The 15,575-nt window shown below is 38.9% G+C and overlaps 1 protein-coding gene across 5 annotated transcripts in view; it reads right to left on the bottom strand.

Annotated features, from left to right (window-relative positions):
• Positions 1-253: 253 nt before the first annotated feature.
• EMSY (EMSY transcriptional repressor, BRCA2 interacting) overlaps positions 254-15,575 on the bottom strand; it is a 43,078-nt gene continuing 27,756 nt past the window's right edge. The window contains exons 14-21 of one of the 5 annotated variants that reach the window (XM_054074094.1): positions 14,882-15,080; positions 13,773-13,937; positions 12,291-12,446; positions 10,521-10,580; positions 9,327-9,481; positions 7,424-7,987; positions 6,060-6,224; positions 254-4,496 (exon numbers count right to left, since the gene is read on the bottom strand). In XM_054074094.1, coding sequence (XP_053930069.1) covers positions 4,302-4,496; positions 6,060-6,224; positions 7,424-7,987; positions 9,327-9,481; positions 10,521-10,580; positions 12,291-12,446; positions 13,773-13,937; positions 14,882-15,080 — 1,659 coding nt within the window. In that variant the 3' untranslated portion in view covers positions 254-4,301. Of the gene's footprint in view, positions 4,497-6,059; positions 6,573-7,423; positions 7,988-9,326; positions 9,482-10,520; positions 10,581-12,290; positions 12,447-13,772; positions 13,938-14,881; positions 15,081-15,575 lie in introns of all 5 variants that reach the window. The other 4 variants (XM_054074086.1, XM_054074082.1, XM_054074067.1 and 1 more) reach the window with 4 other exon arrangements.

Here is a 15,575-nt window from a genome sequence, read left to right as displayed (position 1 = left end):
AGAAATGATGAACAACTTCCCAGGTAGTCATCATCCTATTTACAACACTTTAGTGACTTTTCACTCAAGTACACAAAGACAAAAAACCCCACCACCACTGCAACCTCCACTTGCAGTCACAGCTTGAGCTGCCTCAAGGTACCATGAAATATTATTCTATCATCCTTTTTTTTTTTTCTTTTAATGGAGTTTAAAGACTTAAGACACCAATGCAACTGTCTAGTTTAATTGCATTTATACGAGATATGAGGTCACTGCATTTCAACTTGCAGTCCTGGTGCCTGTTACGAGAGAAAAGACTCAAAATGACACTCCCTGGTAACTCTAATTAATTATCCTCAGTCTCTGTATTGATTTTTTCAAGTTTCAATTTCTATGCCTGTGTATCAGACTAAAGAGCCAATAATGATTTCTTCTTGCATAAGAGCTCACAAATACATCTTAAGGCACCTCTTCCCTAACTTTCTCTTTGATGAACTATGTTAAGCTCTAAATTTATCCTAAGTTACGTGTTGCATTTTTACTGGAAGAAACCAGATTCACAGATTTTCATGACAGATTTTGAGTAGACCAAAAACTCTAAGCCCCATAGCATGGAAAGAAACTTTTTACAGGCTGTTAGCAATCATTTTTCACAGTTTACATCAAACTTAGGAAATGCAGCGAGTCCTGTGCCACAGGTGCTAAACATACTATTTTTCAAATACAGGCAAACCCTGAAGCAGCACGATTCTTCTAGTTTGTTATCTTAAATTATGCTCAGTCTTCTCTGGATTGAACATAGCCAAGTTGAAACCATCTGCCTTTGCCATATACTTACGGAGATGCATAAACATCTCCATCTGTGAAATCCTTAGAGTCCAGGAACTATTTATATACATAAAAAAGCATATAATCTTAAGTTTCTCTGATTTTTATTTTTTTAAAGGTCTTGGTTTTTTTTAAAATCCCATCTATTTAGTCATGCATTCTGTTCAAAGGGTCCCCCTATATGTAAGATGACACTCACAACTGCCAAGTAACTTCTGTTTTCCTATTTCGCCCTGAAATTTCAAAAGCTCATTTTGCTAGTGGAGAAAGACTGAAGATACATTTACTCTGATGGTTAAATCTTTCCAGAAAACATGTGGTCCTCTGTGACTGTACGCATCTTCGAAATGGGCATAACTCCTCCCTTGTTTCAGTACTCCTTCTAATGTTACTTTCATAGCAAGAGTTTTAGAAAATTCGGGTACTATTCAGGGTCTGTTCCAAGGAGGGAGATCAAATTCATTTCAGAAAGGAAGATGTAGCCTATTAAGGAGCAGGGATAGGAAAATGTTATCTTACACACTGATGTTTCATTTTTAGCATCTCAGTGATATTTATAAGTCTGTGAGGAGTTGGATATGTGGCTGCAGTAGGATGAGGTAAGTATCCCAAGGACAGGCATGAAAAACCTGCACATCTGCAGGGCAGGACAAGGAACAGGCAGCGCTGCCTAGAGTGGATGAAAAGGAGGAGAAGGCCAAACGCTCTGAGCATGTCTTCTTACAGTTGTTCTCAAAAATCAAGTAACTAAGAAAAAAAATAATCTTGACTCTAAATGTTAGCTCATCTTGTATATTCCTTATTATTAAAGTTATTTATATGGTGAAGTGCTAGAACAAATTAAATAAGAGAATCTGAAAAAAATCAACTCAGTTTGGGAAAGCATCAGAGTTTCAAGAATGAATGCATTGACTACAAAAGACCTTTTTCTAAATTTCTTGCATGACCCCTTGGATACCCCCTCCATGTGCTTCAATTTGCCAGTCTGAAAACAATTACCCCTCATAGCAACACTAACAGCTTTCATGGTTTGAAAAGATTTCCTGTCTTCAAGGAACTGTCAGAGCTCACCGTAGTTGCTCATACCTCTGCTGTAAAGTCATCACTGACAATGCAAACAAAAGTCTAACACAGAACACTGGAATAAATTGGACCAGAACTTAACGACATACTTAATGCATTAGGAATGCTCAACTCACCTTATGCCATTTCTTAGTATCCCTTTTTGGCTGGATAGAGCACACACATTCACCTAAACATTAAACCATAAATCAAGGCAAAGTTCCTTGACAAAAGCACTTAAGAAAAACCTTGCTCTATGTTATGTTTTCATTGCCTTTCAGTCCTAGATATGCCAGGGACACTCAAAATACTGCAAGAGCCCAGGTGATAATAAAAATTTAATACAAGCCAGAAAAACTGTCTCATCTGCTCTGGGCTTTTCAGAACCGTGTATGGAAAACTGTATATTATGCTTTATGCTGGCATCTGCAAAGCACAACAGCCTGTCCAATCCCACTGGCAGTAAAATCTGTATTAAATCACTTTTTGTCATTCTGTAGCACTGTGGAACTTTCAGGGCTTACATCACAACTTGGTCACTATTGTGGGTCACAGTCATTTCCAGCTAAAGAAGAGTAAAAGCTTCCAAGCAGCTATCAAACCCTGAACTATGTAGAATGGCATATTGGTACGGCTATTTTGTGCTTTACTAGAGAAATAAATACAGTACATTTCATTTCATATATTCTCTTCCACTCTGAGCTCCAAATACAGCAGAAACCAAACCAGTACCTATTCCAACGTAAAGGTAATGCAAAATAATTAGTTCCCCACCCTACTACTCTGGCATTCACACACTGAATTTATCAGGACATTTCTCCACCATGATTTTGGGTCTAATGCTGATGGAAAACAGAAGGAAAAAAGGGTGTATGAAAGTCATTGGGACTCAATTTATAGAAAAACTGATGTTAGATGAAAAAATCAACAGCACCATCTAGGGGTTACTGCATGTCTTACATAGGGAATACTCGGGACAAGTAAGATAAATGCTTTTTTAGGTTCTGTATTTTTAGTTAGTTACTGTAGTTGGAATTTAATCTTAACTACAATATCAACAGTAAAATCACAACTTAAAAAAAGAGTGACGCAAAAAGCTGTATTAGACTTTGGATGAAATCTACTTACAGTAGTACTTCAGCACCAAAAAGTGGGCAGTTAGGCTGACAGATGTATATACAATTAAATGATATGCCAAAGTCTTAAAACGCTTAGTTATTTATAATGAAATCTATACAAAACAGTTAAAAACATGGTGTTATATACATTTGGGAAAAAAAAAGTATTGTCTTCATTAGCAGAATGTATTAAAACTGGTTCTTTTATCCCACCTGAACCCAAAACTCTCTGTGGCTTGTAACTATCACAAAACCCCAATGTATTGCTTCAACAAGCCAAGTCATAAGGCTAATTTCTGAAACCTACTGCTGTATATCGATTTAAGCTTTTAAATTCCCAAAATGGTCACTTTATATAAACAGCATGTAAGAGTAAAATACAGATTTTTAAAAGCCCTAGCTCACCTCTAAATGTGAAGGTTCAACTTTGAAAGATGCTGAACCACTTATCCCCGATTTGAAAAATTGATTTATAGCAAAATACATCCACCTCCCATCCCCCACCCCCCCGTTTGTATTAGAATTAACACACCTGTTTCACAGTAACTTTTTAAACAACTTGGCCTCACTTAAAATTTTTTATTTAAATAAATATTCAAAGATATAACTAGAGTAGAAGAGCATTTCGTGTGCTTATGGCACAAACAAATGCCTCATACACTGTTACCCTAACTCTTGTAAAGCATGAAAACAAAAATCCACTAGCAAATCCATTTTGCTACCAGTTAGTGATTTTGCTTATTTCCAAACATTCACCAACAAGAATTTTAAAAAAATAAACTATATTTTTAGGCTTATGAAAAATCTTAATCCTAAGTGAGCACAAGTGCAAGAAAGCTAACCAATTCCAAAATCACTGGGGCTTTTCCAGCACTGTCAGAGATACTTTTTCTCTCACATGCTATTTAAAAATACAAATATTTATTAAACATTCTCTTTTTTTGATGGTGTTGCTCAACAGGTAACAAAAAGACACAGCAACGTAATGATCCCTTTTCACTGAAAGCTGTTTCAGTATCTGGGCAAGGGTTTCAATAGCATGAGCTGTAGAATTCGCTGCAGATTTGCTTTTTAACAGCACATTCCACTGTCACAGGTTTACTAAATCTCTGCTTTTTCCTTTTTTTTTCTTTTGGAAACAATTTTTAAGATGCAGCTTTTGCAATATTGTCTTGTTAAAACACACTGATGCTTCAAGGGTCCAATGAACAACTCTAACAGGCAAAGTGCTCTAAGACACCACAATACAAGGGCATCTTGGATACTAAAAATCCCAAGATATTTTAAAGTGCACTCCAGTGTCCCAATTCCTTAGGATTGTTCAGCAGAACTTCGAGAGGGGCTGGGCTCAGTGCCGTCCTCAGTGCCACTGTCCACATCTTGCTCCACTGCCGTTTCCTCATCATCAAGGCGCTGACTGGTGAAGTTGTTGAGCTCCAGAAGCCCACTGGGTTCCACTACCACATTGGAGCTGGAGTGACAAGGGATGGAATAGTGAGGGATAGTCTGAAAGAAAGAAAAGATTCAAGTTTTAACACACACAGATGTCACAGGTAAAAGCATCTGCACAAGTGCAGGCATTTATGGAAAAGGGATATTTGGTTTCCAAAAGCAATTTTCCCTAGCAAAGGCTTGTTGCTCGTTACATTACGTTAGATAAAGCTTCAAAGCACCCGTTCAGCAGATTAGGTTGTGAATGAGAAAACTTGAATAATCTTACTGTTAAGGCACTGATCTTGGCCTTGGATCTGCACTAAAGGTCTGTGATAGCAGAGCAACCAACAGCTAAACCACCAATGCTCACCATTCATCACTCCCCAAAAGCAGAGATAATACTTTCTTTGGCCTTATCTTTTTCTTATCTTTCACAAACAAAACATTCAAGTATAAGGACTAGCTATGTTTTTTTTTTTTTTGTATACAATACAAAACAAGCTCTGGCTGTGCTCACAGCTGCAGTACCATAGAGACTGAGAAACGCAAGGGATCTATGCTATTTATTTCCATTTACACTTTCATAGGTTCTAGAAACTAAATCTACAACTTCATACAACTGAAATTCTGGGCAGTATTTTACTTTTGAAACAGCTTATAACATATCACAATGAGAAACAATACATATTCGCAAAATATACACACGAAGTAAAACAGAAATCTACCTTTGTCTATTTAGGGAAATGAGGGCTAAAAATGAGTAAAAAACCGATAATTTCTACAAAAGGGAAGGTAGCTGAAATGAAGATTTTACAAAGCAGCATGAAAAAATGGAAAGCTCTTTACACAAATTATTTCCCACATCAGAAGCATTTCACTGTAACATTAATATGACACACAATAAAACCACTGCAATCCACACTATCATTTGTGTGAACATATGCCATGCCGACGTGTCTACAAAGCTTCATATTATACCACTATGAGTCCCTTGATGACTTAACTACTTCCTCAGTCAGTATTCTGACCATGTGTTACATCATAAAACATCATATTTAAGACAGCAAAATCAATGGAAATACCAATCATCAGATAGGCAATGACTCAAAACATTTACACTCAAGATTAATAGTTATTTTATCTCAGATATGCTAAGATGAGTTTTAAGTGAAGTTAACAAGATTTCTTCTGAATCTAGACCTCATTTGCTGAATTTCCTCAGTAAGTAGAACCCTACGCCCTAATTTTTTGTTCTAATTTTATACTCGGATGTAACAAGAATAGGTACCATAAAAAATTCTGTTTCATAGTTCCTTAGGTAGTGCTGAGGGTTACATTTTAAGCATTTCAAATAAAATTACCCTGAAAACTAAGTGAGCTTGGTTTGTTTTCTTAACTGAAAAAGAAAGGAAGACACCAAGGACACAGTGAATGATACAGTGCTAGAGAAACTCAAGCTCAATTTAAGAATTGCACACTTCGAAGTAGTAATCCATTACAAACGTAAGAATAGAGAAGCAACCAAAAATTGGGGAAGGAAAACAAAAACACTCAAATATTGTTCAGTTGCTATCATCACATCAGACGCGTTTGCTCTGCATAACCTTTGCCTTATTTGCTCTGGTCTTCTCTTACCTGGACAACAATTTCTGATGAACTCTCTTCAGCTTGCTTTTGTGATATATTCTGAATGTGTATGAACTGGTTTGTCGTAGGCATTCCTTGTGCATCGAGTTTCCTCTCTGTTAAAGTAGGACCAACAGCAGGAGGACTTGAACTGGATTCTGCACACGTCTGTTGCTGAGGGATGGAAGTTGCAGTCATCCCTACTGCAGTCACCCTTGGCACCTGGGTACAAGGTGACGACTCTGCTTCGCTAGCAAGTTTACTAGTGGATATAGCCTTGTTTGGGGGATCCACTATTGTATGTTCTATGCTTGTATCAATCTGAGCTTCCACCACAGACACTCTCAAAATATCTGCTACTGCTGTCTTCGCGGATGCCTGCATGGGAAATAGGCTGGTAACTGGCAATGCCAGTTCGGGCACAGAATTGCCACCTGCTACCTTTGAAACAGAAGGAGGCTGATGCCCCTCAAAAGTTATCTTTGTAACAGTGGATCCTTGCGTTATAATTGGATGCTGCACCTGAAAATCAAATTTTTGTTGTGCATGTTACAGCTAATTTTTTTTTTATTGAATATCTAATCAATATTTCCAAGGACAGTATGGCACAAACAACATAGTTGCTATCAGGAAGACAGTTGAAACTCAGTGTTTTAACAAAGTAACTAGCAATATGGTAACAGTTAACTAAAGCCTGGGGGAAAGCAGCTTTGTAGTCTGCTAGATAAGGATTGTAGCAGCATAATAACACAGCAGCCTCCTTTTCCTTTGGGATTTACATCCCCATGTGACGTTTGTTAACTCCCATTTTCACACGTATTCCTGAAAGGGCAAAAATCCCCAATACTTGTACTTTCCTGGAATTAGTTAAAATACTGGTAACTTTTTTCCATTCGGTCTTTACATTTTTCCCTCCCAAGGAAAATCAAATTACTTCTGTACATGAAAGCAACAAAACTTAAAGAAGATGTAAACTACAAAGGAAGATGTACAATGGAGAGCCTTAGGAGACTGCAGTGTATTCATTTTTTATTTCCACAGAAATAAAAAGTGCTACGGGAACGGAAAATAATAACGTATCATACCTAAAAACTTAAAGAAAATAACTAGGGACAAATTCCATGCACCAGTGGTGGCAGAAATTCATAAAAACTGTCCAACAAAATACTTCTCTGAACTCTACGGATCTTTCCCCTATACCATGTGCTTGTCTTTCCTAGTGCCAACCTTCTGCCGGGTTAATTAATACCAGTGGAATGAGGAGTTCTCTCTTGCCAGGACAAAACACTGCTACAGCGACAGGGTTGGTGTTTTGATTTTTTTTTTTCCTTGAACAGCGACGTGTATTTTGCATGCTATCAATATTCCGTTACCTGGCTTGCTGGCTGTTTCTCTGAAGAGGCAGGTAGCTGCATTTGACTCTGGGGGGGTTGGGGTTGCACGTAGATTTTTTGTGCCGTTGGTGCCTGTTGCAGTTTGGGCAGCTGCTGCGTGGTTTTTACTGCAAGCACCTGTACTACAGTTTGCTGTGGCTGTGCCACTAAGGTAGGGAGTTGCCTTTCTTTGGCCATCATGGGGTGTGGGGGGTGCTGTGCATCTGGTTTGGTCTGTGCTTGCTCTTGCTGCAGGGGGGTTAGCTTTTGATGCCTTATAGAAAGCTGGGGCATTTGTGGGAGTTTGTGCTGGATTTGATCGGCCTGCAGGTGGATTGTCTGCTTCTGCTTAGTCTGGAAACACTGCAGAGTTTTCACTTGCAGTTGAGTCTGTTCCAGCTGTGGCTGACTCAGTTTTTGCTGTTTTTGTGTCTGCGATTGCGTCAGGGCAGATCTGTAGAACAGGCCAGTCTGAGGATCTAAGGTGTCCATCTCTTCCACTTCTCCTTCCTCAGTTCCAAGTTGTTCACTGTGTTTGGTAAATGCAGTGTGACTGCTTAAGGCCTTAACAAGAAGAAGTTAGAGCAAGTTAGTGAAGAGAAATGCAAATTGTAAGAGTACACAATCTAAAAATAATTTTTAATGTTTCAACTGGACTATCTGAACACCAGACTCACAATTCACATATAAAAAGGTGCCCTTGCATGGAGATTCCACAATATATAAGCAATCAATAGCTATTATTATCATGTTAAAATGTGGTGCATCTCTATGTAACAACATTAACTGCATATCTAATCCTCAGTGGAGACAATGTAGCCCCCATATGCCTTAGACTAAAGTTAAAAGCTGCTAAGGTTGCATGGCAGCTGGATATGAAGCAGCAGGGATTAGCAGTTGAACCAGTAGCTCCTCATTAAAGCCAGTCTTTCTCCACAATAAATTCTTACTCTGCCTCTTGAAAGCCTAGTCATCTTCTCCATGGTTTCTTCTGCAGGTCCCCATATACCTTCACCCCACCCTATTTCCATAAAGATTCTCTCTTCTTCTTTCCTTGAAATTTTATTGCATTTTTTCTTGGGAGTTGTGCACAAACATTGTACAAACATGGTTTCTTTTCTTTTTGAGGGATTTGAGGGAGCAAGAGATCTACGTTACTATACTTGTACACTGTGATATAGACTAATTAAGCAGCCTTAGCAAGATGAGGCCTCCTATTTAGATACCTGTGAAAATACAGTCTCTGAAGTGGGTTTATAACATAACAGAGTACTGTTCTCATCCACAGCTGAAGTTCCTAGAAGTCAAAGCACTGCAGAGTTGACCATGTCTTGAAAGGCACTGGAGCGGTTTCACTAATATTTCACCACAAGCTACACTGTTCGCTTGAAGTGCTTCATATCCTCACCGTACTGGTCTAAATATGATCTTTTTGATTCAGAGAAGTTTGCTCATTCACAAATTAAAGCCCTCAAATGAAAAAGATGTTGTGTGCTCTGTACACTGACCAGACTCTGCTTCACCTCTCTTCCCCCTACACTAATACCAACACAACCTAAAGACCCTAGGCCCTTGCAATATGATGTACAGAAAAAGATCAACTTGTTTCTGTTGGAGAGATGACATATAGAGAGCAAGAACTCACCTAGGAAGCCCTCTCTTTCCAGAGAGGGATTTAACACCTCTTAACAGTCTAAAGTAATCTCATTAACTGCTTCCCTTTAATCCCACCACCCTCATCATCAAAACAGGCAATATTAAAGTTAAGTTATTAATTTGCCCTTACACTATAGCATTTTCAGTGGCAGCAACATGGCATATTAATTCAGAACAAGCTCTGGCCCTGTATCATTTATATAATCTCCTGCTGTTTATAGACTGTTGGGAAAAGAAAGGGTACAACCTGCTGCATGATATGGGTAATCGCGCCTGTGGAAGATGCAGGGATAGATTTCACCACAACAGAAGTTTGCGTTGCTGTCTGCGACTGAGCCACATGCTGCAGCAGAGTCCTCTGGGGCTGAGATGACTGCTGGTGGGGCTGGGACCGATGACTAACTAGAAGTAAAGAGGTCAGTGGCACTTCTCCAGAACTAACTGCAGTAACTTCAACTATTTGCTTGGCATTTAAGCTTCAACTGAGAGCATATATGAGACAGATAAAGACCCGAAAATGAAATACATCTTTTACTGTACGTTAGCTTCAACCTTGAAGTGTAGATCTAGTCTGAGAAGCATCTTATAATAGCAAGTGAGGGAATTTACTTTTCTCTGTTCCCTAAGTAATCAAGCTTGATCCAAACCTCTTCTGCCCCCGTCCTCACAACACACCAATTTTGTAAATATAATTTATACTCTATCTTCAGCTGGGTTCTTTATAAACTACCAGCACAACATTGTAGCACAAAAGTTATTTTGTGGTTTTTATAAAGCTAAAAGTACCTTCACAGTTGACTGCAATTAAGAACAGCAAGCCTTGCTCGCTGAATCACTACCACTGACAGGCTGCAATAAATAACCATCTGAGTACAGATTAAATTTGAAAGATCAACAATTAGAAAATGTTTGGGTATTACAAAAACAAGTGAGGTTTATCAGAAACCACAGACCAAAAAATGGAGACCTTGTCATGGGTCCATGCCACTTTTTAGAACGGATACAACAGGAGTTAGAGGTATGGTGATGCCACTGTAATTAAATAGTGGACCAACAAAGAAATAATCTTCTGAGAAAAAAACAAAACACGATTCTATATTGCAGTCACTGATAAGACATGAATTCAAATAACTTTACTCCTATCCATACTGGTATGTAAATAGTTGCTTTAATTAACTTTTTAATTACAATATAATTAATACCTGAAAGAAAACAAGCAACATTTAAATTCAGTTGTAACATAACTTAAGTCTCTAGTGAACTTCATGAAACTTAAAAGAAAGACCATATCTTGAATTAATATGATAATTTTACTTTCCCACTCCAAGGAAGGAGTTTGATTATACCCATACTGGCCTGCACGCTGTGCCATATTCACCATGGATACCCCCCAACAGTTCCTGCACAACTGAAAAGCTCATTTATAAGTAAAGTTTCTAACCTATATGGTTGTGTAGATATTCTTCCGAATGTGAACCAATACAGTGTTGTCTTCCTGAGTCTGCAGACAGACAAAAAGAGGTGAAACTAAGATGTGTGAACTGCTCCCTTCATCTCAAGAGGAAGCTCATGCTGAAATCCCAGCTCCCATACAGATTAATCCTTTGGTCTAGGCACACGCAGCAGTTTTCACAACACATTATAGACTGTTTACTGTCTTTCTACTGAAGTTTTAGCAGAAAATATAGCTACATGGATTATTGATGAATCCTGAGAAGCATAAACTAAAACAAAAAGAAAAACTCAATTACCTGCATTCCCTGGCAATGTTCACAGAAACTGGGGGAACAAAAATCTAGGAGCAAAATAACCAGTTTTGTGCTGTAGCAGCAACTGCTGCTAGTGAACCCACAGCAGCCTGTACTTTTGCAGTAGACTCCCATTGATCAACTCAAGGTTTATAAAAACCCCAGTATTTCCAACAGTAATCATAGCTCAGGGAAATTTTCAACTTTTGTACTTTATATGGATTCTAAGCTGCAGAAAAACAGTTAAGTCTACAAAGGTATCAACTGTAAATTCCCATTGTCCCTGATACGGGCTGTATTTTACATAAACTATTACAGCAAGATACACCAAAAACTGGGACCTTGAAGAGAAGCTCAATGCATGTTATCTGTGTCAGCAAACGTAAATGACTGTTAATTTGAGATCATTTTAGCATTATTTATTGTACTTCTGAGCTGTTTTAAAAGAGATCCAAGGGAGCATGACTCAAACATTCAAAACTGAATCCAGATACAGTAAATGTTATTTAGAAGAATAACAATAAACCCCCATCAGCTCCAATGTCAGACCACGCAACGGATGGAACAAAATGAAGTACGAAGCAGGAAAATGAAAAATGAAAATATCAGATTGGACATACAATTTAGTATAATCAAATTTTATTCCTCTTTTCCAATGTAGATTTTCAACACACTTCTGTTTTCATTTTCCAAATATAGTAAGTAGGGAGATCAATAATGTGAACTTGAGAAATTAAAGTCAAACCCAGACAATTCAATTCTCTCAACTATGTACAGGAAGTGGCTCACACCCAGCCCTTTGGGACGTGATATAACTAAGAGTTGTTCAGTGGAAGGCAGTCAAGGACTTGCAGGAAATGGACATCCAGATAGGAGTCAAGAGTTTAAAAAGTGAAAGGTTGAATCTCAAATATAATAAATTCAAACAATTTATTTGCTTAAAGAGTATAAATTTACCAATTGAAAACCTTCTAGCAAATGAAGAAGTCAGGGACTATGTTAGCATGCTAAATGCACACCTGGCTTAAAAACTCACTTAATCCTGCTAAGCAAGTAACATTTTACAAGTATGGGTTAAAGTAACTTCAAGTCTGACTCCTCTACATATACACAAAAAATAATATACAGTTTCTTTAACTTCATTTTCTACTTTTTTATTACTAGACATTTTTCTTAAAGACACATAGGATAGTCTGTCCTCTCCATCCCAACAGAAAACCTGTTCAACTATTATGTCTTGAAGCAACAACTCTTGGTTCCAGTTAGAAACATCCTCTACTATGTCCCGGAAAAGCAGATGCAACCTCTGTCCCCTGCAGGGTCTCAAGAGTGGAAGAAAATACTCATTTCCTCAACGGTAATTACAGTGGAAACCAATAATGAAACCCATTGTCCAAAAAATCCAAAATTAAGACCCCAGGCTTCAACTGCAAACCCACCTTCACACTACCTCAGTCACTTACCAGTCGTGATATATTCAGCAACTAATTCTGACTCTACTACAGCAATTGAAGGACTTTCTGGAGAATGCCTCTTTTCTTGGGTCATCTGGATTGGGACAGCCATTTGGCTTAAGTCAATGGTAGGCTGCCTCGGCTTTGATTCTAATTTCTCCTTCACTGTTTTAGAAGAAAATAAAAACATTAAATAAATCTCCAGTATGTAAGTCACCATAATGAAATAAACCTCCAATAAAAATGCAAAATTTTAATTAAATAGGTAATGAACACTATATAGTAGATTCAATCAAATTGTTACAGGATTAGAAGAAAGGAATCACAATGATTCAAGATAGGCCCTTTTCAATTACAAAACTTATTACAAACTGTTGCTTAAGCAAGTAATAAGCTTTGAAATTGTTCTAAACTGTATTGTGTTTACTTGGCAGGGTTCTGGTAGCCAGGGGGCTATAGGGGTGGTTTCTCACAGAAGCCGCTAGAAGCTTCCTCCACGTCCAATAGAGGCAATGCCAGCCATCTCCAAGATGCACCTGCTGCTGGCCAACAAGCCAAATAATGATAGTGGTAGCATCTCTGGGATAACAGATTTAAGAAAGGGAAAAAACTGCCCAACGGAATCTGCAGCCAAGGAGAGGAGTAAGAATAAGTGCAAGAAACAACGCTGCAGGCATGAAGGTAATGAAGAAGGGAGGCAGGAGGTACTCCAAGAGCAAGAGCACAAAGTCCCCTGCAGCCCATGCTGAAAGCCACGGTGAGGCAGGATGTCTCCCTGCAGTCCATAGAGGTTAACAGTGGAGCAGATATCCACCAGCAGCACATGGAGGACCCACACTGGAGACTGTGACTCTGTGGAAGGGCTGAAGTGGAGCAGGCTACTGGAAGGGTCTGTGGACCCGTGGAGAGAGGAGGCCATGCTGGAACAGATTTACTGGCAGGACTTGTGACCTCATGGGGGACCCACACTGGAGCAGTTCATAAAGAACTACTGTCCATGGGATGGACTCACATTGGAAAAGCTCATGGAGGACTATCTCCCATGGGAGGAACTCCATGTTGGAGTAGCGCAAGAGCACGAGGAGTCCTCCCCCTGAGGAGGAAATAGCAGCAGAAACAATATGTGATGAATTGACTGCAACCCCTGTTCCCTGTCCTCCTGTGCTGCTCAGGGGCAGGAGGTAGAGAATTGAGGAGTAAAGTTGACCCTAGGAAGAAGAGAAGGGTTGGGGGAAGGTGTTTCAAGATTTAGGTTTTATTTCTATTATGCTACTCTGATTTGATCAGCAATAAATTACATTCATTTTCGCAAAGGTGAACCTGTTTGGCCCATGATGATAATCAGTGAGTCTCCCTGTCCCTATCTCAACCTATGAATGTTTTATTTTCTCTCTCCTGTCCAGCTGAAATGGGGAGTGACAAAGCAACTTTGGTGGGCTCCTGTCACCCAGCTAGGGTCATGCCACACAAGAACCGCATGTGCTTTCATACCTGTTGTCTGCTGAAGTTCCAACAAAGCTTTAATCGTGGATGTAGCTGACTGAGATTCACTGGATACATCCTGGTAAATTATTGTAGGGCTTGTGTCCACAGCAATTTCATGTTCTGACCAATCTTGACTTCTTGAAGCAATCACATGGACTACAGGCTGAGAATCTGTTTGCAAAAGAACAAAGGCACATCAGGTCATCGTAGAATCATTTTGGGTTGGATGTCTCTTGTTCAACTTCTTGCTTTAAAGTAGGATTGTAGATCCAAATTAGACTAGATTATTAGTTACTAATTAGTGCTTTGAACGCTGTCAAGGATGAACGCTCTCACTCTGCAACACTGCTTTTATTACAATTGACTCTTGAAGTAAAATATTGGTGATGTTATGAACAGTTTACAGAAAAAAGTTCCTATATCTTGGTTGTTTGCTAAAGCTTTGGTTTGAACAATCAAAGTTCAGCAGGTTTCTTTGTATGCTGAATTTGCCTTGGATTGAACTCTTGCAGAAAGTTTTAGCAGTTCAGGTGATCAACATGTATTCTGCATTCTGAATTAACAGCTCCTAAACTTTCATAAATTTGTAAATCTTTAAAACTTTTTATTTTACTTAAAATGGTAGAATAGGACAACAGTTACAGAATTATATATAGTATCACAGAACCATAGTATAGTAAGGGTTGGAAGGGACCTTAAAGATCATTTAGTTCCAACCCCCCAAGAAAGGTGACAGCTTTCAGTCATGCAGAGGACAGATGCTTCAATGCACTCAGGAAAGACGGTGGCAGAGCATGGGCTGCCAAAAAACCCTTCTACACTGCCTACCTCCTGCAGATTACCTGGGAAGAGGGAACAGGCTGCAGGCCACAACCATTATAACAGCAAGTCAGAGTCCAACATGAAACCATTATCTCTACTTTTCATATAGCAAATGAAGGCATATAGTAAACTGCTCATAAAAGCAAAATAAAGCCATAATGGAAAACAATGATGCTCACTGCTAACAGACTGAGTGAAAGCCTGCAGTAAAAAGAAACGCAGCGAGTTAGAAGAAACTAGCTAGCACACTTGTGAGACAGTCTATTGGTATTTCACGCCACACTAATACACACCTTGGGAGCTCTGGGAGGACTCTGTAGAAGAAGAGCTGCTATCCGTGTAGGTTTGTGGTTCTTCTTTCACTTCTGGGAGAGAAGAGTTTCCTGTCTCTGCTACCCTTGATGCCTGCTGTAATGTTTCAGTCACCAGCTGCCTGGTCTGTTCACTCACAACTGTGGCTTGAAATGTCACTGGCTTTGGTTTTATGAGAACCTAATTAGAAAGACAAATTTTTTGTATAGTGAGAACACTCCAGAAAACAGATCTGACCAATCAGAGTACAGGATGCCACTCAAACAGATCAGTGTACGAGACCTATATAATGTTCCTAATTTACTGAAAAGGACTACTTGTAAATTCGGCAGCTCTGATTATTAAATGACAAAGCCCAAGTAAATGGCAATGCACAAGAATGCAGTTCTCAGTAATCTGGAGCACTTAACATAATAAACCACTAAGGAGCCATTTTTCAAGGCCGGATACAACTACGGTGTGACGAGAGAAAGCTACGCAAGTGAGCTGGAACATGCACTGCACTGATAAGGACAAGCACCTCTCTGCTACAACCCATGATAAATACTGTCTTCAACAATCAAGACACGTAAAATATTATGTCCGATAGAAGTTTAGTTCTTTTAAATACTAAATGCGATCAAAGAAAAAGCTGAAACTGAAAGCATCCAGAAATGAGCCAGACTCTCTGTATAC

This window comes from Cuculus canorus, chromosome 1 (assembly GCF_017976375.1).
Source record: "Cuculus canorus isolate bCucCan1 chromosome 1, bCucCan1.pri, whole genome shotgun sequence".
NCBI classification, from domain to species: Eukaryota; Metazoa; Chordata; class Aves; order Cuculiformes; family Cuculidae; genus Cuculus; species Cuculus canorus.
The sequence above is the reverse complement of the archived record's forward strand: the minus strand, read 5'-3'. Positions and strand labels throughout refer to the sequence as shown.